Raw genomic sequence first — 23,708 nt, 5'->3', positions numbered from 1 at the left:
ATGGAGTGGCCCATTCTACAGGTATTTTGAATAATGATCATTGGTGGCAGCAATAAATAACAAAGATGCAAAATGGAAGTTGGGCAGTGGTGTTAGCATGACCCTGTTTCTAGGCTGATGTAATCCATTTAGCCAGAGTGGTTTACTGGAATAGAAACCAGAATGTTACATTTACACTGCTCCTGGGGCCCACTTTGCTCAGATGTAGCTGCAGTACCTTCTCATGGGAATGTATTAAGGAGCTCAAGGTCTTTCCTTTCTTTTGGCAGGGTAGAAATCCTGAATACCTTAAATCCTAAAAATCATTAAATATGCATGATATACTAGAAATGAATTATGGTTACTCCTAAATTTAGTCAAAATTAAGCATTCATATAAAATAAGCTCAAATGTGAATATCATGCAAAAACTTATGCTGTGAAAAGACAGCACTGTCATTAGCCAGCTGTATACAAATGGGCTTTGGTTCTATAAATACAGATTCTCACATGTGGGCTAGGAAAAGCAACTCTACTCACTCAGCATTTGGAGAAACCCATGGACATGTCTGGCATATTCCTTTCTGCAGAAGCTGAATGTGCCAGTACTTGTCATTAGACTTTCAAAGGCTAAAACACAGTTGACTTAAAGAAAGAACATCAGTGCTCTGACATCTAAAACCTGGTGCATTAAGGATGTTCTTTCTGAATAACAGAGGTGCACTGTGTACATTACATTACATGCTTCAGATCTGTGGAGATGTCATCCATTTGAAAGAAAAGTCTCTTCAGATTCAAATCTGTCATCTTCCCTGCAAAACTAATGCTAATAATACAATGAGAAATAGAAGTGAGACAAGCTATGAAGGAAAATGGTCCTTATTGCCTTTGGTGGCTAGGCTTTAATTCCTGAGGTGATCTACTACCTGGTGTTTGGATACCTGCTAGCACCACTTATGCACCTTTTGATCATTTATCATCTAGAGATGTGAGGCCCAGAGTGTGTTTTGGACTTGGATTACAGTGCCAGTGAATTGGGTTTCCTGGTGTTACAGCATCAGCTTTGAAGGGGTGGCCTGCCAAAAATGTAATAGCACAGGAGAAACAGGGGCCTCTTAGCAAAAACACTGTCCTCAATTCAGACTGCAAGCTCTACTAACTATATAGAAATACACTGTCTGTAAAGAAAAAAACCCAATACTACTGTATTGAAACAACAGACAGAAAGAAGTGAAATAAAAGCAAATTCAGACTTTATATATAGCCCTAATTAATTACCCTTTGTTTAGATATACCAGGAGTGCATCTATCAGGGGTCCTAGAGAGATGTTTTCCTTTGGATTGTTCCCAAGCCCTGTATTAGCCCCTGCTGCAGAGCACACACTTTGTGCCACATCATCAAACGTCATCCCTGTGACAGCCAGCCCTGTGGTATTGGGAGGGTATTGCATGATGGACTCGGATGTTTCCCTGAGGTTCAAAAATAGAGCAGTCTATTATTCATTTTTCAGTCTTTGAATAGAGGAAGAGGAACACAAGCAAATGTAGCATGACCTTTTCCAGCCTCTGGTGGCTTGAACTTCACAGTTCAAATACAAAATTAAAATACAATTTCTTCCATGGGGCTTAAGTGTATAAACCATGGTGTTTATATGTTCACCTGTATAATTTTGTCTGTCCATGTGTACTTTAATTTCTGCTTTTATATGTACTATGATGGCTTACCTACAGGAACAGAACAGTAAAACATGGAGTAAATGGAAGGACAAATTTAATGTAAATTAAGGTATTATCATATTCAGGGATGAGTGTTCAGCTCTTAGAATCAGGGTCTGTAAAGGAGCACTTGCCTGCCTTTTCACTCTACTGCAATGAGGCCTGAGAAAGCGTGGCTGAATAATTGGTAGCAAATGGGAAAATTATTTTATTGTATTTACACAACCTCTTCCCTAAAAAGCATCGCTATAATCAGGGGAATTTACTATTCTCTAGCTTATGTCTGTTGGTCCTGTTCATCTTTCATGTCTCTTATCGGTTCTATGACAAAGAAGTCTCTGTAAATTATACCTTTTAGCTGTGACTTTTCAGAGACAATGAAAAAGAATGTGCTAATGCTGAAATTGTTACGGCACAGGACTAATGGAAGTGAGATGTTTAGTATGTTTCATTAGGCAGCTAGATATAAAAATAAAAGGGTGAAAAAAAATGGAAAAAAAATATTCCTAAGGCAGTAGAAAAAGAAAACATAGCTCCATTGGCCAGAACATATACCCTGTTGATCTGCACCAGAACAGACTTAATCAAACACCAAATAGTATGAAATGTGGAACTGATTTCAATTGATGTATCATGCTTTCTTTGCAGGAATATCAAATTGATATATTTTTTGCCCAGACGTGGACAGACAGCCGTCTTCGTTTCAACAGCACCATGAAGATACTGACTCTGAACAGCAACATGGTTGGCTTGATCTGGATCCCAGACACGATATTTCGTAACTCAAAGACAGCAGAGGCCCACTGGATCACCACCCCCAACCAGCTCCTCCGCATATGGAATGATGGCAAGATCTTGTACACCCTCAGGTGAGCACTTGGCAAGGTGCAGGGCTGAAAGCTTCTCCCAGCTCCGGTGTAGTAAGAGTAATTTTCAGCAATATCTTTGCTCTCCTCTGCTGTTTTCTTCCTGATGCGTATGTGGCCACGCTTTGCAAATATTTAATTATTCAGGCATAAGTACTGCTAAGTTTAAAAAACAAAGTCTTGTCTTTCTATGAAAGCAACCTTGAGAAATGAGAAATAAGTCAGTCTAAATTGCACAAGCTGGGCTTTTTAGTGCTTGTAATAAAATCGGGAATATGTAGTCCCATAAAACCTGTCAAAAGCCTTTTTGATCGGAGTTAGATGCAGGGTTGGATAAAGCATTTTTAGATTCATGCTAATGCCAATACTTGATTCTTCAAATAAGTCATGCTGAAAGATAGTCTGTCACATCTCATCACAAGGGTGAATTGCTGGAGGAAAGGCTTTTACAGTTTTCTAATCTTTGTGATAAAATCAACTATATGGTATTAGAAATACTGTATATATTTGCATTTTAAAAAGCCTGTGGAATCAAAATATGTGTTTACTTGTGGAAGAGATGAGATGTTCAGAAGGGAGTTTTGCCATAAGCCATGTTCCACAAGGGAAACTGTTTTAGAGATGTGCCTTTCACGCTACATTTTCTTCTGTGGTTGTGTTCAGCCCTCTCAGTGCACCTGAGAGGGCTGATCACACTTGCAGCTGCTGTTGGGCTCCAATACAAAGTCTTTGGAAAACAATAAGAAAGGAAATAAACATCTGGAAAAGCTGTTGATATTTCTAGTGCCTTTTCCTTCTTAGGCTTGCTCTACTGTGAAGAGCTTTTGCTTATTGCATTTGCCTTTTGCTGAAGAGTTTGGGGATTCAGGTGTCTGCTCCAATATTCTCTTGGTTGGGTTACTGTTTTGGGTTTTTTTTCTCTCAGGAGATTTTGATTATGTATTTGGTTGGGTTTTTTTCCATGAAGTTCTGTTTCAGTATTTCAGGCCAATTATCTACATAATAGTAGTTAGGCTTACATACCTCTCACTAAAGAAACTATTTGTCAAGTGGACTACAAAATTTGTCTAAACCAGCTAAAATTATGTTAATACTTGACCCATTGGAATGAGCATTTCTAGTTTGTGAAAGATGTTTTGAGTCCTTTTTGATCTCTCAGGTCGACCTCCTTTTTACACAGGAAAAGCTGTTGGAATGATCATTGTTAACACTGTGTAATTCAAACCAAATTCACCTAAGTGTCAGGATTGGTATGACGTGGAAGAGGTAGCTAGTGTGTGCCCTGGTGCTGTCAGGTGTTGATGGGTGTTGTGTGTACAGGAGGAAGTGTACAAGGTGCAGTCATGCTCCATCTTCTTCCCTGCCCCTTTTAGGGTGTGAATGCCCTGCTGCTGCAACACTGCAAATCTTCTAGTGGCAGTGCAATCATTTAATAATAAGGGCAATTTACTTCAATAATTAAATTCCTCACAGGTGACCTGTTCCAAGACAGTTTTTTTTCTGTGCCATCCTATATGTGTGACACAAACCTTTCACCATAAAGTTTTTAATCTTTTATTTATTTTCCAAAAGGAAAAACCTGCATGGCCCACATGCATTAATTCTGTCATGAAACTATGTAGCATTTTTTTAAAAGACTACAATAAACTAGCACTTAATTCAATTTCCCTGAGTAAGTACATGCACTTTGTAGGCTATTAGACTGAAGATTATTGATTTTTATCAGTAATTTTAAAATTGGCTGTGTTCATAGCATACTTTGTTTTAGGGATGTCATGTAAAAGCAGCTTTCTAGTAGAGATGAAGATGTTTCTGCTGATCTGTTTGTTGCATCTGTATGACAAGAATGGCATATAGAGATTTATTAGGTTTTAGAGAGACAGCCTGAAGAAATTGAAAGAATTTTAAGTTCATGCTATAAGTACACATGGAGAATATTTTTATAAGTTTCCCTCTGAAGTTCAGATTTTGTGGAATTGCATACAACATGATCCATGTTTCCTGTTATTTTTGTAAAGAACAGTTGTTTTCATCCCAGAATCTTCTATGATGAATTGTCTAGAGAAACACATATGCACAGATTCCCTGGGATCCAGAAAGTCTTGATCATGTGTCTGAAATTATTTAAGATAATTGTCGTTGCTTTGTATCAGGCTTAAATAGCCAATGAACAATCTGAAAATATGGTTCTTTCCTTTCAGGCCTTACTTGTGGATATCAAAGCATTCTTGCATGATGCTTAAGGTTTCCCTGCCTCCTGCTCTGGCTATTGCCTGTACTGGCACACAGTAACACAGACCCTTGGTTTCTTCACAGGCTTACCATCAACGCTGAGTGCCAGCTGCAGCTGCACAACTTCCCCATGGATGAACACTCCTGTCCTCTGATATTCTCCAGCTGTAAGTGCTTCTTTGATGCCTTATTCCTGTGTATGCAGGGGCATGAGTTTAATGCTGATTTCTGTCAGGTTCCATTACCAAAAAAACAGGTTCCATAGCTGGTCAATTGTTCCATAACCAGTAGAAGAAGTATAGGTTTGCTCAAATATTTAGGGAATTTTTGTTATCCTCTCTTGCACTTCTGATCAATGGACTTATGACATGAAGTCTCCTGCAGATTTACTCTGTTATTTTTATTAGAATCAGACTTTTTAGCTGATACCATAGTTACAAACTAAGCAGATATTCCTACCAGTCTGTGCCACGTTAATTTATACAATCACTTGACATTGCAAATGAGAATTGAAACCACAGTTTTCTGGGAAAGGTGCACAGCATGGGGACATGCCCAGCAATCTCTGAACATCTGAGTTTATAGCACATAGCCTGGTAATGCCTCTCTGTTTCCTAGTAAAAGTAAATGGTGCAGCTACTGTAAATCTCATTTTCCTTTTATTGCTCAGCTTTACCAGCAGTCCCAGTGTTGTGTTGTATGTTGTGTTGCTGGCATATTTAAAACCTTCCTAACAGACAAAACAAATATATGGGAAAATGTATGGAAAACAAAAGTCAGGTGAGTTAATTCTGGGGTCCAATATTACTCTGGGAAGTTATCTTCATACTGATTCATTTAGAAAACTTTGAGAGCTGTCTGTTCATAGGAATACCTGCACAGTTTTTTAATCCAAAACCACACAATGCAAAGGTTTTAAAAACATTTTTATAAGGATCTCCACAAAAGATTTTAATCTTGACAATCTATAAGACTCAGGATATGTGTTCTTCAGAAAGTGAAAGGAAAATGTATAATTTTGTCCATCTATTTAGAAACGAGATTAACTCCCTAATCCCTTTTAAAGTGATAGAAGAATAACACTATTGAATATTTTCATAATAAATATGCTATTGTGATGGTATATATTTCTCTTTATAAATATTATACAAACAGTGATCCACAATCAAAAAACAGATTTGAATTTCTGACCCGGGATTTATTTTGCTTTTTACGCAGGAATTAAAAAAAAAAAAATCTGTCATATAAATATCTCCCTGTCCTCTAAAATTCTACCTCTATGTTGCCAATTTTTTGATTTTTGTATGTATAAGTGAATCTGGGCAGAAGTACACAGTTGTTTGCTTAATTCAGGTGTGTGTAATAGATGCATATTCAACTACAAGAGGAAGATAGCTCCTGCAGGAGCTTTCCTGCTCATGAACACTTGTCACTGAACTCTATGCACCTCAGCTATCTTTAGCTACTACATAAAACTGCTCTTGTGGCAATCTGCTGTTGTTTTGTTGAAGAGCTGGAAAAGGTTTGTGAACTTAAAAATCAAATTCCAGAGATTTAAGGAAACCTACTAAAATTTTGGTTGAAGTCCAAAGACACTAATTAAACCACATAAATTCTAGTGTTCCTGTGATAGCACTATTCAAAGAAAGTGAACTCCAGTAAACAGGAAGTCACTTCAAACCTTGCATTCCCTAATAGCTAGACAGTTGCTAAATGGGAGTAAGTTATGCTCTATGGTTTTTATTGAAGGAGAGAGGATATCAGTGGGTACTTCAGCAGGCTCTGCTCCATGGCAAAGTTCCAAATACATTTTGCAAATGTTCCTCCTAATTTTGATCTAGTAGCTCATAACATTTATGACCTTGGAATGTACATGCGTTTCCATCAGACATGTACTGCTGTCTATGGAGATGGAGATTACATTGGATAAAGCAAAATATGAATGTGTTGCAGTTCCTGTGTATGTTCTTTGTAGTTTCTTTCCAGATGGAGGATCCTGTAGAGGAATGTTAAAATAATATTTCATAGTTTTGTCAACATTTTTGGTCATGTTGACTACAAGGGTTTATTTCTTTAGATTCATACTGAATTACATTTTTTTCCTTGAATAGTTTTAATGCTGCTATTGCCATCATACAGGACATCTCCTGTATGATTAGTTTGTTACATAACTCACTTGTATTTTCAGTCTTGTGTACATTCCCAGCAGTCTCTAGCTAGACAGCACTCAGTGGGACTCAGGAAGTGAATGTGTGAGTGAATGCATGAATGATTTATTACTGCCTTCTATGACAAGTTTCTGAAGGGACAAGCTGATTAGGCATTCCAAGATGTATGCCTTTGAATGAAATAATAACCTTTATAGAATTCACAGCTCAGCTCTGCTTCCCCCTTCTTCCCTTCCATTTGTTCCTCAGCACACAGACAAATCTTTTTAGTTTCCACTGTAGGCAGACACAAAGAAGCACAACTTTCAAGAAATATTCCACATACCTCTACACACAGATGAAGTGTAATATTTGAAATTTATGACTTTTTATATAAATTTCCCTTGATATTTCAGAAATAATGAAACTCATCTTAATTTTTTTTCTAGAATATTTACCTCTAGTGCCAGCTAATTCACACCTAACCCTGTTGTTACTCTGGGGACAGTTGATGTTCCCTCAGTGGGAATGCTGAGCTCTACTTCATCTCGTTGCCAGGATGAATAAGGAGAAAGCAGTGGCTTATAAAAAGGACTCATCTCAGTGTGCTAACAGTAGTTACACCTACCCCTCCCTGTGGAGAATCTTGTTCAAGAACAAGTTCCTAAAGCTCTCTAGTTTCTTTTACAGGACTTAAAAAGTATTGACATAATCTGAAGCTCTTCAGCCTGTGCACGTTTTTCGTGTGGGGTGACATGAGGAGGTGACTCATCTTGTGGTCTGTGTGTGTCTGCCGTTGCTGTTCTTGTGTAGATGTGCACTCAGCACACTGCTTATGGAGAAGTTGATCCCAGTAACAAAATGCAGGGCTGCTGTGCCATGTGACAGTTTGTGTCTGTTCCGTGCACCAGATTGGTTTGATCAACCACATGTGCCAAGCAGGATTTCTCCCTAACGAGCTACAGCAAGGCATGGTATGAATGTGCATTTCCTTGTAAATGTGAACAAAGAGTCAATGCTGTGACTTCATTGCACTAAAGCAGTCTTGGATAGATTTTGCTCTGTATAATCACTCTTCATATGGTTTTAAAGTACTATATGCAACTACGTAAAAATATTCTGTCACTGTCATTCTTCATTTGGGTTAATTTATCCTCCTGAGCCAAGGGAGGCTGCTGTGCTGCTTTTGGCACTCAAATAGCACATTAAACTGTCTTGGTTATCTCTATTCAGCATTGATTTGAGCATTTTGGAAATACTAACAGGATGCTGCCATAAAATTTAGTTTATTGAGGTAGTTAGGATTCACATAAACTTCAGGAAGGAAAAGGAGGTGTTCTGTCTGAAGGATGATATCAACACAAGAAGAAATAAATAAAACACAAGCAAAAAAAGGCAGACTGGGAATGAAAAGTTAAGCACATTAATTGTGAAACTTCTTCTGCAGGGAACTGTGGGTGCTCAAATATTATAACGACTCACAAGTGTTTGAACAGAGCACTAAAACAACAGTACATTGGGAGTCATCAAGCATAACAAGATCACTGCTTTTTTATTCTGAGGGATAAAAGCATTACAGATTAAAGAGCAGGAAAAAGGGGCTTTATGGCTAAGCTACTTGAAAGAACTCTTCAGCATTAGAGTTATCATGTGACTGCTTTCTAGCTAGCTTACATGGTTTTAGTTTTCCTTTTTCAGTCACTGGTGAGACTGTTGAATGTTCTGGATTTTCTTGATTTGAGGGGACTAAGCATGCTGTAAAAATAATGTGAGAATGTTTGCACCCAAAGCTGTGTAACAGTTAATTGTTTGAGGTCTTCATTTTTTCCAGACCAGCAGAAATCTCCTCTCCCCATACATGTGCTCAAGATTAACTTGACACTCCTTCAGGTGACAGCATATGAAAGCCATGACAAGTCCATTACACCTTGTTTTGAGCATCTGGTCAACTAACTTTTTAATGATGTCCAAGGAGGTTTGTGGTGGGAATGTGTGCTAGCTGCATACCTGAGGTCTGAAACAATCTGTAAGGCCATGCCTGGGGCTTTGCCAGATGCAGTAGCACTGAGCTACAGTGCAAGATGCCAAAATAAAAAAAAAATAAAAAAAAAAAAAAAAAAAAAAAAAAAAAAAAAAGGTGACCAAATTGATTAATGGGTTTTCACTGGTTTGTTTTTCTCACTGCTGTTTTGATCAAACTGCAGATACAGTTGTTCATTTTTCAAAGCACCTTTGACTTAGACAACAGGAATTGTGGCACCCTTTATAGGCAATTACTGATCTGCTCCCTAGTGAGAAGGTCTGGTGTCTTGAGCTGTCCATTATTGGAGAATGGCTGCAAGACAGGAAGAGGTGGGCATGCCCAGAATGCCATTCTTACTGCAAACACCAAAATACTTATACAAAGGTTCACAAAGAATTCAGTTACTTTTAGTTAGTTTAAAATAGGAGAAAGCAAGATTTCCAGCTATTGATGGTCCAGTTTGTTCAGGCAGGACTTAAATGAAATAAGTTTTGCCTTTTAAATGTCAGAGTTGTTTTGGGGTTTTTTAAAGTGACATACAAAAGCATAGCAAGTATTGCAGGAAAAAAAACTGAAGGAAATGTGCAATGCTTTTAAAAGAAATTTATCCAAATCTAACATAGTGCTTGAAAGGAACAGATCCCATTTTTCTAAATATAAACTCAGTTCAATCAAATGTTCCCCCTTTGAACATGAAACCTCTTATGGATATGCAATCAGTACTTTGAGCCTTGTATCATTAATTTCTAACACAACTAGCTGTCATCACCCATTTTAATATGTTTCTCCTAGCCTAGAAAAGTAATTGCTGGTTTTGTGGAATGAGCTGTGCTTTGTTTCATCTCCTTTGTCATCAGCAGAGTCATTAATACAGTCTGAGGGCAGAAATTTACTTCTGATGAAGAACAGGCCAGAAGGAGCACAGCTTAATGTTCATGTCTCAAGAGGAGTTTCATTAAAGATGCTGGGAAGGCATTGTAATGTGCAGAACGAGCTTTAATCCAGATCTGAATTTCCATCTGTGCTTTCTGTAATGGGCTGAGCCAGATCATGGGGCATCAATGGAATTCTTGAGCCAGTTCTTGTGATGAGCATATTTTAGCTATTCCCACTTTTTCCTCTTCTTGGAAGGTAGTAATATTTGTTTGCATCCATCCTTCTCTTCAGAAGACTGTCTTTTTCAGAGAATAGTCAATATAGAGAGGTCTTACAAAGAAGAATAAAGAAATATATTTATGGAAAATTTGTCCTTTGAAGTTTCCTCCCAAGCTCTGTATTTAGCGTATGACTTTTGTCATATACGCCAATTAATGAGCATAATATGTGAAGCATATCTGTGACACATCCCTCCTCCTATTCATCTGCTAATTCTTCTCTTACACAGGCATTCCCATATCTTCTTATTTCATTTCCCCTCTCTTAAACTGTTTTAATTACACATTTTTTTCAAATAGCTTGGCTAGTGTGCAAGACAATATTCAAGGAAAATTTGATCATCCCAAAGATTTATGAGGTGTGCATGGCTCGGTAGGGATCTTCTTTGCCTTTGTTAGCCTGTGAGCATTAATCTTTCTAAGCATTTTTTCCTGAGGTACCTATGCCTACAATGACACCAGGATACAGTGAATTTAAAATAGATTATAATCTTATGCAATTTCATTTCGTCATTCCAGTAGCTTTTCTGAATGTATTCTGCTACTGCATTGCTCAGTTTTAACTCTCCTTAGGTTTCCTTAAAATTCCCTAAGGATGTTTCTTTTTTTTACCTAACATAAGTTAGATTCCCAGGGAGTGTTGTACTGTTTCCTGGGGAATCAATATTGGAATATTTATCCAATTTCTTGACTACTCACTACTGACTAATTCACTACTGCTTTTCTCTGTGTGACTCAATAAATTTCTCAATACGTAAGAGACACTGCATTAAGTATCTTTATATTTTTATGACTGTATTTTATAGCCAAGGCAAGACTCATAGTAATTATTACAAGTTAATTTTCATTGCAAGTTCTGCTAACTTTTATCTAATTTCTCAAATATGATGTATTTTTATGAAACTGTTCAAATTTCATCCATTTTTAGTACACTCAGTACTAAAATTATACTTTCTACATTAAATTTATGGTAGATTTGTGCCAAATTGTAAGTATTATTTTGGCACTACTGTTTCTGTTAGCATTGTGTCTCATTGTTCAAGGTATATTAGTGGCACCTTTTTAAACATCTATGGCTACAAATTTATGCAACATGTTGTAGTGAAAGTGTACTATTGATATTGCATCTGACAACCACTAGAACATAAATTATATTTCTTTGGTAAAAAAAGCAGTGAAACTCCCCCAGGGTCATGGGTTGACTGCTGCCTCCTTAGTGATCAGGCAGAACTGAGGGCCCTGGTTCATTCATGGTAATTCATTCCATGCTCCAGTTCCTCACAAAGAGCTAAGATTTTGCACTGGTAGCAGACCAAATGTCTCTCTCCTTTTATAGCGCAATTTTTCTCCACAAGATTGAGGGCTCCTCTGGAGAGGGAGCAGCTGCCATTACTTCCAGTGAAAATGAAACCCTAGAGTAAAATTACAGTAAGTGCTAATTAGTGAAGCCTAAAATGCTTAACTCATGATATCTTGGGGCCAGCACAGTCTTCCAGAGACTCTCTGGATTGATGGTAGGCTATTCCAGGAACCTGGCATCTGCCCCAGTTTTGCAGCGGTCTTCCAAGGATCCTCAGCATCTCCGTTTGCCCTGCACAAATGTCTGAGGAAGATGGGATGCCCATGTTATGAAACAAACTCTCTAGGCAACCTGCTTCAGAGCAAAAAAAAGTGCTGTTATTCCTGGATCTGAAATTTAATACAGGCAATTGTATTTCATGGACAGGACCCCCCAGCTCTTACTTACGCTTATACAAGGAGACTGGAAGTCTTAAAAATCCCAGGTGCAGTCTAGCCTTTCAAAGCAACCAGTCTTATTTTTCTGTATTTTCTATCAGTACAATTAAAAAAAAAGAATCAGCCTCAAAAAATTTTAGAAAAGGAAAAACCTGCCTGAGAGCCAGTTATTTTTGGCAAGAATATATGTAGCTAAGTTGTGCTTATGGTGTCAGTTGAAAGTAAGAGGAAGTGCTGAAGCAAGACGTGGCTGATTGCATATCTGAAAGCTGAATGTATCAGCAACAGGCCCTGGAATCTATGCCATGTGATAGTCATTGTTAGTTCCCATGATTTCATCACAGATCTTAAGATATTCAGTGTGTATTTGAAGCTAAAACCCCTTTAAGCATCTCATCATGTGCCAATGTGAATCTGTTCTTTTTATCTTTTTTTAAACCAGACATTTGACAGCGTGACAAATGCGCCATTGGCAGAAAGAAAATAGTTTTAACCCTCAAATGTAATATAACACCTATTATGAACTTTGTGTTCCTGTTACTGTTAGCTGCTTATTTATGTCTTTGATAATTGGTTTTCAGATTAATCTGATCGTTAGGGAGGGGGGCTGGTCCATTAGCTGTGGAGTCCTGGCATCCCTACACTTGTAAAATCTGATAGACAGAGCTCGTGTTTGTGATATTTAGAGCACCAGGAGGAGACAGACACAGTCTCTTGCAACATGTTTTTTAGCGTAAGGAATGGCTGATTTTGACACACTGTAGCAATTACATGACTGGAAAATGTAGCCGTGTTGTCCCAACCTGTAGCCATCCATGACTTTTAGTCATGGTTGTCCAGGAGGGATGGGACAGGAAGGTGATGCAAGGGTTCCCAGCCACACCAAGAAATGGACAGAATGTCTCTGGAGAATGGCCTTGACTCGGTCAGCAGCTTATGGGTAAGATTTAAAGACCAGGACAATAAGGGGAACCTTGTGAACCAGTAGAAGTCCCTGGGGTACTGCCCTCAGGGACTGATCTGACAGATGACTAAGGGCGCTTTCCATTGATTGCAAGAATTCTTGATCCCCAGGTGTAAGAAATCAGAGAAATCAGGCAAGGGTCTTTCATAATTATCTTAATTCTTGAAGAAATTTGCAAAGACACCTTCCACAATTCATGCTTCACTGTGTGTGCACAGATGTTACATAGCTTATTTGGTATTCCTTTCTTTGCAGTGCGGCAAATGCTGGTATAATTAACTGCTTTTATTCCTTGTAGCCTCCCTTAATGTAATTGAAATGTACCTCATAAAATATTACATAAAATATGAAATTACAAGTCCAGGTAGCCCCTGCTGAGCAACATAAAGTTGCAACATCCTTTCTCCTACTCTAATTTGCACATTTCCAAAGGCAAAAGACAAACTTGATTGAATCCAGAAGGTTCTAGCTATTTTACATCTCTAGTACAATACATTCCATATTTTTAAAGAAACAAAGAGCATGTCATTTTCTAACTGCTTTAGTGGTTTTTAAGAGCGTATCATAAAAAAAAATTGATTGTGTTATTGTCTTCCATAGTTACCTCAGCGGCCACTGTAAAAATTAAAAATTACAGTAATTCATCTCCAAACCATGAGAACTGTATGTTTGAACTTACTGGTCTTCTTATAAGAAATGAAGAATTGCTGCAGAATTTCTTCAAAGTAAAAAGAAACTTTTTGGGATTTTGAGAAAAAAAAGGTAACAAACCTGTGTCAGATCCAGAACAAATACCAAGTAATGGAGAAGAAGAGAAAAGGAGAATGAAGAGAGACAGGGCTGCCAAGGTCAGCCAGAACACCTGCAGTACTCCACAGAAGTGTAACAAAAACAGTGAATATTGACTCTCAAATTAAACTCATCTTGGCTGGAGCCCAGCTGATGCTTGTTACTTTTGCCAGGCTTGGCTGAGAGGTGAGAATGGAGTTAGTAGAAGCCATTAAGGGTTTACTTGTAACAGACTCAAAATATAAGATGAAAACATCAAGTCCTCAACTCATTAGCCTTGTCTTGTCAATTTTATTTACTTTTAACTCCACGTGGAAAAAACAAGGCATCCTGGAAACGTAGAATAAAGTCCCATCTTTTTCTTGCTTCTGATGTTGAAAAATTCATGGAAAAACAAAAGCATGTCCTAAGTGCTGATGGAGCTGGGAAAAGAGAGTGAGGCAGTCATGCAGCTTTGAGTGTTGTTTTCCCCACAGAGCTAGAGGACCATCAGGGAAGTGCCCTGCTCATCTGTTCCTCTAAGAGGAGCATTGCTGAAGTTTGCCTGGCTGTATCCCTTGCTATGAAGTGCAGGTCAGTCTCCTTAAAAGGGATTAACTTTGTGTAAAGGGCATGCTGTATGACAGATAATAACATTTTAATCCTCTTCTATAGTTAGGTAGCATATTTTTCTGTCAAAACAATATAAGATGGGATTATGCCTTTTCCTACCACACAGCCCCTCAGACAAAGAAGTGATAAGTTTTAAGGGGGGAAAGTGAGAACACACCTCAAGACATGAAATGTAAATAAATTTTTAAATAAGTATTTTTATGTTCTCCCATAGGATGTAGATTTTTAGTTGGTACTTTAAGAAACCCTGCAATTTTGTGTATCTAAATAGAGAGATTATTTCTGTGGAATGGAAATTATGTTATGATTTAATGTTTGGTTAGCCATGCATATTAAAAAGTAATTTATTTTACCCTAATTTTTTATAATGTGACTTCTGGCAATTTTGCTGCTAATCTATTAAAACTCAGGAAGAGCTGATTATTCCATAAAATCTTGCATGTAAATTGAAGAAAAAGTTCACGCTGTTCTGAGGTGATTTGCCAAATCAACAGCTTTTGCAGGGGACACTGAGTTTCCTTTCTAGCTCTTTCTACCTGACCGTCTTTCACAGAAAGGCCAAAGAACTGTCTTTGGTGTGTGACTTTATGGGGCAGGAGAATGGGGTAGGAGAATCTGGGAGCTCAGAAGTTCTCCCAGGTCTCTCAGTTGCCGTGCCAGTTTAATCAGATTATTTGTTTCATGTAGTCTGTTGCCTTTGCTCCACTTGCATTGATGTCTCTTGGTAAGCACTGGGAAGCAAGGCCAACTATACCTGTCTCTTCTGCTTGGCGAGCCCTGAGTGCATCGGTGCATGGAAGGTCCCAGTTAATGCCCTTTTTTTTTTTTTTTTAACTCTGGGAGCCTCATTTGGCTTCAGTGTTTCTTCTCTAGAAAACAACCATCAGTGAAAAAACAACACTTTTGTTAAAACAAATCTGATTATTGGGAAGTGGAATGAATTGCAGTTCACAGTATTTAGGTCCTTCATCAATATCTTTCTATTTTCATCCTCAGCAACACAGTTTAGTACAAAAACACATCAGAGCTGTTCCATGCTGGCCATGGGTCTCTTTTGCAACAAAACAATGAATGAGGTTCCTAGACTTGGTCCCTAGATCAAGGTATTTTATACCGTGCCCAGGATATATTAAAGCTATCTAAATTCCTAATTGAAACTGTTGTTTGACTAGAGAATAAAATAATGTGTGTGAAAGGCTAACACGAAATTTTTAGGTGGACATATTGGACAAAAAGATCACTCCTGATCTCACCATCTTCTGCTCTACTTTTGTCCCTTGACAAGAAAACAATCAGCATAACAAGAACAAACCTACAAAAATAATCTGTGCTCTTCTTTCTCTCACAGACTGCCATCCTTCTACACATACTCACAGACACAACTAGAAGAATGAGAAAGGATGAGAAAAAAATATATTTAATAATTTTTAATCTTTTCATTACTTCCATGTTCTTGGCTAATAAGGTGACAAGTAATATGCTTGCAGCCAGGTAAAATTAAACAGGATGAAGGAAAGAAAAGAACAAATCCTAGTGTGAATCCTCTAAAATGGACAAACAGTCTGGCCTTTAACTTTTCTCAATGGAATATATGTCAATATTTAGTTAGGGCCTTGAGGTACTCCAATGCTCTTATGCTTATAAGTCTTCCCTCTAACTACATTAACTGATTTGACATTTCAGTGTACATTTCCTATAATTGTGCTTTAAAAGTATTGTCTTCAGGGTTGCAGTGGAATAATCTGCATATCTCATGGCATTTGAACTGAAGAAGGCTGAATGTCAGAGCTCATGAAGAAATTTTAAGGAATTTTTTTTTTTTTCATTTTAGAGGAGATTATTCCTGTGAATTTTTTGGGGAACATACATTTTAACTTTGCCATGTTTTGGTCATCAACAGAATGGCAAATCCATCATATCACAACCTGAAGCGCCTGACTCCTAAATATGTTTCGTTTCAAATCTCACCTTAAAAGGACAATGGAAAGATTCTCAATAGATTTTTTTCATTTTGTTTGTGCATGGCCTGATCACACAGTAGCTGTTTTACAGTTTTTAAATTATTTCTGTCTCTCTGATTTTTTCACTAAGGAAGGTGCAATCAATATGCTTATTTTAGTTCAAAATGTATACCTAAAGGAATAGTAGCTATTTTGCAATTACAGTACTATCTATGTATTTCTATGAAAGAGGGCAAAAATACCACTTCTTTAGGGAAAAAACTGGTAGCCATTTAGGGTACTCACTATTGTTGATGTTCTAACTCTGGAAAATTGGTCTTTCTAAGTTAAAAGGAAGAAAAAGCAGCAGGAAATGCATGTTTCTACCTTGCAGGTATTTTTTTCCTGTATTGATTGACTTCAAATGAAGCTGCTAGACCAAATGAGCATGGAGAAGTTTGTCTGCAAGTGATAACTTTCAACACAAGGGAACTTTGAGGTCTGAATTGTGTATTTGTTCACAGCAGCTGTCTGAAAAATCAGTATTTCAGTAACACAACACTGCTTGCCTCTGGCAGTCAGAGAAGACAACCACAAACTCTTGGATAAATATCACTTATGATTAAAAGAAAACTGAGATATCCAAGTGGTTTATAGCATTGGATTTCCTTTCTTTCTGTTTGTCCCCAACACCCTTCTCCAAAGTCCATACCTGAAATCTTTAGAGCTTTTCTTTTCTAACCAACACGAGACTGCAGAAAGAAAGATAAAAGGTTGTTCCCAGCAACTTGCAAATCTCAAAGTTGTCTGGGAGATTTGTACTGCCTGTTTCTATTGATTTATCTGCAAAATATAGCAACATTTCTTATGTAAAGGCTTAGCAGAACTGACATTCAAAAATCCTGGTCTGTGGTGCTACCAGATTTCAAAATCAGCCTGCTGGAACTGGTCACTACTTGTATGGGAGTTTCAGCAGGAAAACTGAGGTATTACTGTGATTCCAGAATAACAGTCTCCCTTATACCTGCAGTCATGTTCAATATGATTTGTCACAGCCACCAAAGGGTGTCTTCCCTCCAGTATCTTGCATAATTGCATGTGCCAAAGCAAAGCACATTAATGGCCAGTGCATGGTTGTAGTCTCTACTGGGCAGGTACTGTACTGAAGTGCATCATGAATTAATGTGGCAATGGTCATCACCTGAAGTGGGGGAGGTTCTGACTTGATGGAAGGGAACAAAAAATCAGCAAGGACAATCAAGCATTGGAGAAAGTTTTCTTAGAGACATTGTGAAATCTTTGTCCTTGAAGGTTTTTGAGATGCAACTGGAGGAAGCCCTGAGACACCTGGTGTGAATTAGTTTCAACCTTAATTTTATCAGGAGGCTGAACTAGAGACATCCTGACATCACTTCCAATCTGATGGACTCTATTGTAACATCTTTTTTTCATTCAAAACAATTTTAATTTAAAAATATACATTTTTATATTAAAATATGCATTATTCTTTATAGAGAAGTTCATTCACATTCATAAGTACAAATATCTACTTGGGAAAACTACCTTTCCCTTAAATTGATTGTGTTTGTCTTAAAACACAATTGGCTTTCTTAAGGAACTCCCAGAAAGCAGGGAGGAGTTGGGAAAGAGTTGAAAATTGCTGCCACTTCCTATTTATACAGATACATATTTTTTTAATGGCTGAATATCTATCCTGTTAGAAATGGTAAAGTTTTTTCTGTATTTTTTTACTGTACAATGGTTGTTGCCACCAGTAATCACTGGTATATTATATGCAAACAAGGTAAACTTAATCAATATTTTGGGATTCTTCCAAAAACTGAAACAAACAGGCCATGTGTTCAAAAGCCAAGCAAAATACAGAATTTTTCCTTTTATTCCCCTTAGAGGTCTCCTCACTGTGCAGGAACTTATTTTCAGGTCCTTGGCATACAGGGTTCCTGTCATAGCTAATTCTTCCACCTGTTGGCTGCTGGCATTCACCACAGCAATACACAAGGGCTCTGATACTGTGGCAGCTCATTCTGCTCTGCTGAAATTAGACAGTACTTCTGTTTTTTGTCACAGGCCAAACACAATATCTGTTGCACCTTTATCCCCTCAGAATCATCTCCTATTTTTGTAGCTTTCTCCAGAATCATCCTATGTCTGTCTTGTCTTCTATAATCTTTTCCTTTTTCCTACCTTTTTCTTCTCCTTTTTTTGTCCTCTTCCTCACCCTCATTAATTTTTTTCTCATTTTCTGTTTTTCCTTTCCCTCTATACTTTTTTCACTTCATCCTTTTTTGTTCTTCAACCCATGAATATTTCCTTTATCCAACTACACAATTTTTCTTTGCACCCCCTATTGTCTGGCTGTGGTCCTTCTCCATCTGGCAAGAACAGATGTTCTTTTCAGCTGCTTCATTCTCTGTCAAAGAGCAGAAAGGAGTTGAGAGGCTGAGGTTCACCTGTGGAACCCTAACTAGAGGTTACACCTAGAGAATATATCTTGCTTGGAAGATCAGGGTGTGATAAGTGTCAAGTGACATTCAGCTAGACAATTATATACAATTAAGGAGGCAGAATCAAAATGCTGAGAGAAGAAGCCTGGGAAAAAATAATAAAAATATTTAAGGAGTGCAAAATCTTTTTGTGATGCAGATGTTGACAGAGAAGAAAAATAGTAATTTCTATGTTTGAAGAGACAGATCCAAAAAACTAGTGATACAATGTAGAACCCCCAGAGATAAAAATTAGGAATTATGACTGAATTTCAGGGTATCCACAGGAAACTTGTATTTAGGAAGTACTGAGAACATAGAGAATTGGTATAGAAGCTAGATCAAGACCAAAAAGTAAACAGAGGAAGAAAATCTGTAGTTACTTTACTGTTCAAGATTCAAGCATTAAAAAAACATGAAACAGTGCCATATACATACCTATCACACAATTTTTAAAGTTTCTGTGAATTTGTTTTTCTAAATTCTTTTCATAAATGTCAGTTTTAATAATTCTGTAAGGATCTGAAATGTCTGTGCTTTGCTGAAATCTGACCAGCTATCCCTAAAAAACTCTCAGTATTTTTCTTTTCAGTAGTTTTCTTATAATATACTTTTGTTTTGGTATTTTTTTTCACTTTAATCAGAAATTGGAGCAGAAGAGCTGAAATATTGTAAAATATATTTTCATGGTGTTCGTTCAATAAAGAGAGGCAGGATATGGCAGAAATTTCTCTCTGGAGGTTTTACCTCTGTAGAATTTCTGGACAACTGTAATAACTGAATGTGAGACTGAAATATTGCTCAGAGAGACATACACTCTTCTCAGTGATGGTCAGAATGAAACCTTTTGACATTCTGGAAAGTAATTATCACACAAATACTATCTTGAATGACAGACTGCAATTGCAAATTTGCATCATCATTTTAATATAAACTTCAGGTCAACATCATTAACTAGAAAAGGCACAAACCACTTTTGAAACCATAGGAAAAGCTAATACCTGTAAAAATCAGAACATAATAGAAAATTCATAATGACAGTTAAATCTCTCAAGGAGATTTATGCACGTTCTTTGAAAACATATTTAATTTATTTTAATTTATTTATTTTATTTCTTCTCACCTCTTAACTCAGGTTGAGATCACTTTTCCAACTATATAAGGTCTTGGGGAACTGAAGAGACCTTTGTTAAGTAGCCTAAAATAATTTTGTACACCATTGAAGTGTCATTAAATTCAAGGCCTTTTTATTCTGTGTCTGTAGGATATTACTTTCTGTACAGCCTTGGAGGTTTTTAGGATATTCAGTACCAGACCTACAGAAATTTTGCAACTAGAAAGATTATTGAAATTGAAAGAACTACTTTATATGACTATTTGTGTGAGATATATTTATCACAATCAGATTTCTAGAATAGTAACATATGAAATGAATATTGCTGAACTGTCTTGATCAAGAGGGTTTTTTTTCACAATGACTTGACTTTAATTTTTTCCTGAAAAATCCATTTAAAGGGAGTTTGAGATAGCATTTTTTTAAATACAAAGCTAGAAATTTAACAGTTGAAATTACTTTCCTCATAAAAATGATAAACTTTGAAGATGGTGATAGACATAGAGTAGATTTTGACCTAGACCAGAGTTTGATGTCACTTTTAAGGTTTTTTTTTTTCCCTACTCTTTAAAATATTGCCTGTTCTTTCATTCACCATTGTGAATTATGTGATCTTATAAACTGACAATAAAACAAACCCACTAACACATATTCATTTAGCCTTGCACCAGGTTTAATATGACCTGGATATATGTAAAAATGAATAAATCTCTAATGTCTTTGCTGTGTTTATGTCAGTGTGTTAGTTTGGACATCTGTTACACTTCAGTACTGTAAGAAATCTACAAGGTCTGTACACTAACAGTGCAATGCCAGAAAGACCTCAGGTTATCAGGTTGGAGGAGGTGGTGTGTTGTGTTAAAAGCAGCCCCCAGACTCAGGGGTTGTCATGTTGTAGACACATAAAATTCACATGCTGTGATGGCATAGAGGAGAATCTTAATCAGTTTAGTGCTGTGGATATATTCTTAATCGCATGGCAAGGGACATCAGCTAAAATTCTTTGAATGCTGAAGTAGCTGATCAGTGAATCCATATAGGATTGTCACCAAAGCCCCAGCACCTTTCCTCTTAATGGCTTAAGCCTTGACTAATTTGTTTAATGTGAGCTGCCAACACCAAGTGTAATTGTGCCAGGTACCTATCTGATGAGAGTGGATATTCCATAGAACTTCTGTAATCACACTGTTATTTTCAGTTCTCTTCCTGCAAATGTGAGACTTATAAATTTTATTAAAAAAGGGCAACCTGGGAACATCCATATTCTTGATTCCAGGAGCTGGGTTTTTAAGTGAAATAGCAGCTCCACCAGGAGAGGTTTTACACAGCGTGTGATTGGAGTTTCCAGATAGTAACAGAAAAGCATGGTATTCCTTCAATCACTGGCTTTGGTATTTCTATTCCCCTAATGTATTGAGTTTTCTAATTGTTAGGAAAGGTAATTTTATTTTTCACTGGGAGAAAAACATCTCACCCAATTACTATTTTTCTTCTATATTGCCCAAGTCTGGATTGCTCCCAGTTTTGCCTTTGTGCATGTGATGTAGAATAGCCAATGATTCCTGATGTTAAGAAATTACATTTTGAAGTTCATCATTAAATATTTAAAGGTCTGAAATGAATCCGGGGGTCTGACTTTGAGTCAAAATATTTGTGTTCTTTCAGGATAGAATATCTAATAAATAGCTGCCAGAATCAGTACCCTATGAAGTGAGGTACCCTATAAAGCACAAGTTCCTTCAAAGCACTGAAGCTGTATTTCTACCAAGAAACTAAAAACAAATTGATTTTTTACAGTGGTGGAAATGGGATGACAGGAACCTTAAAAGAAGTTTAATACAATGAAAAGCAAAATTCTGTATCTGAGGTGGAATAAACACTTTAAGGGGATTGGCTGCCTAGAAAGCAGCTTAGCAAACAAAAAGGACCTGGACATCCTGGATAACTTCCTTTAGCTGAGGAATTGTCAGATTCCATGTATCAGAGAGAACACAGAGATGCAATAATTTGAAAAAAAAAATCTCAGCATGGGGAAAAAGTAATAAATCTCTGAATGTGTTAAAGAAAGCATTTATTAGCAAACTAAAATCAAGCAAAGTTATTTAAAAATGTCAGCATATGAATGAAATATTTGACAAGTACGAATAGTGAAACAGAAAGTGGGCAATGCAAGAAGTGGGATTTTTTATCAAAGTGGCAAGAGTAAATGTAATCTTGCTATCTAGATTTACATTCATTTGCAAATCAAGTAGTTTCTATGAAAGAACACAGTATTCAAAGGAGGATTTGAAAACTAGAAATTGCTTTTTTATTTCTTCTTGGCTAGCATGAATAATGTATATCAAAAGGTTACGTCAACTATTATTTTTATTCTTTGTATTGAAATTAGATTCCCTATATCTATTCAACAAATTCATTCAGCTATTCAGTCTTTATCAGTTGTGTTATCTTCCACCTCATTAACCAAACAAGAGAGTAAAGGAGGGAATCAGGAAGAACAATCTTCAAAATTTATTCTGTTATTGCTATAAAAAACCTCTCTGTTTTTCACAAGTTCAATAATGATAGCATTGAAAGAGAAACTGAGCGAAATACCTGGTGTTTTTGTAAGTACAGTATGTCAAGATTAACAGAACTTTTGCTTGTAGTTCAGAGAAGATTCTGCATAACACATTTTTTCCTCTTTGCTGAGAGAAAAATTCTATAAAGTGGTACAAGCCATAGAATTGCTGACAAGACAAAAAAGATAGGAGGTTTTAGGAGAAAAACAGACAAGACAAACTCTCAAAAACTGGTGCCCCTCAAGAAGACTGGGGGAAATTTTTTCCATCTTCTTGTCCAGGGAAATGCAGACTCTCCCTCAAGAACTCATTATTATGTTCTCATTCGGATCACAGCAACACCAGGTTTTCCTTTGTTCTCACTTTCTATGGGTCTTTTGTCATACATTTACTGTCATCTCTTGCTTTTGTTTTTCTTTCTTCTTTGCATCTGCTTACTCTTTGTTTTTGCAGTTATCCTGTGGTCAGTTTGGTACTACCAGGTACTACTTTCAGGCTGCTGCCTGGATGCTTCTGGCTATACCTTCCCTTTTCTGTTTCCCTCTGGACTTGATGCTTGCCACAGGTGAAATGTTCTGCCAAGCAAAAATCAAAATCAGTACAGCAAGCAAATCTGGGAAGCATGGAAGCATCAGTCTCCGTAATAATTACCACCTGCTACCACAGAGGAAGAACTGGCTGCCTTTCCATTATGATCTGGTGCTTTTCTGTGATGAGGTGGGCATCAGAGCTGGTGCTGCCTGTGTGTATGTTAAATATAGGCTTAAAGTGCTCTACAGCTGTTACTCATCTTCCCTATAATGAAATCCTTGAATGTATTTCATAGGTTTTTCTCTGTGGTGTAGTTACCTTTCACTTCTTTTTTTTTTCTATTTTTGGTAGGTTTTTTGATTGGTTTTTGTGGGGTCTAAATGTTTTTGGGGTGTTTTTCTGGGGAATTTTCCACATCAGTTTGTGTGTCTAAATTGATTTTAGATAGAGAGTGCTCAGACTTCTAACATAGTGTTTGTTCATAGAGTCATAGAATCATTCAGGTTGGAGAAGACATCTAAGATCAAGTCCAGCCTTTTACCCAGCGCTGCCAAGTCCATCACTAAGCCATGTCCCCAAGTGCCACATCTGCATGTCTTATAAATACCTCCAGGGATGGTGACTCAACCACTTCCCTGCGCAGCCTGGTCCAGTGCTTAATAACCCTTTCAGTGAAGAAATTTTCTAATATCCATTTAGGAGATTAGACAAACTTCCTAACTGCAGCCATCACTGGCACAACTTTAGGCCATTTCCTCTTGTCTTGTAGCTTGTTGCTCAGGAAAAGAGACCACCACTGCCTACCTGGCCACAGCCTCCTTTCCCTTTCAGGCAGCTGTA

At 37.2% G+C, this 23,708-nt stretch overlaps 1 protein-coding gene across 1 annotated transcript in view; it reads left to right on the top strand.

The window, feature by feature from the left end:
* Positions 1-23,708, top strand: part of GABRG3 (gamma-aminobutyric acid type A receptor subunit gamma3) — a 298,094-nt gene that overhangs the window by 149,517 nt on the left and 124,869 nt on the right. The window contains exons 4-5 of the mRNA XM_063149731.1: positions 2,343-2,563; positions 4,877-4,959. Of these exons, the coding sequence (XP_063005801.1) occupies positions 2,343-2,563; positions 4,877-4,959 (304 nt within the window). The remainder of the gene's footprint in view (positions 1-2,342; positions 2,564-4,876; positions 4,960-23,708) is intronic.

This window comes from Melospiza melodia, chromosome 2, assembly GCF_035770615.1.
Source record: "Melospiza melodia melodia isolate bMelMel2 chromosome 2, bMelMel2.pri, whole genome shotgun sequence".
NCBI lineage: Eukaryota > Metazoa > Chordata > Aves > Passeriformes > Passerellidae > Melospiza > Melospiza melodia.
This window is presented reverse-complemented; position numbering and strand designations above follow the sequence as displayed.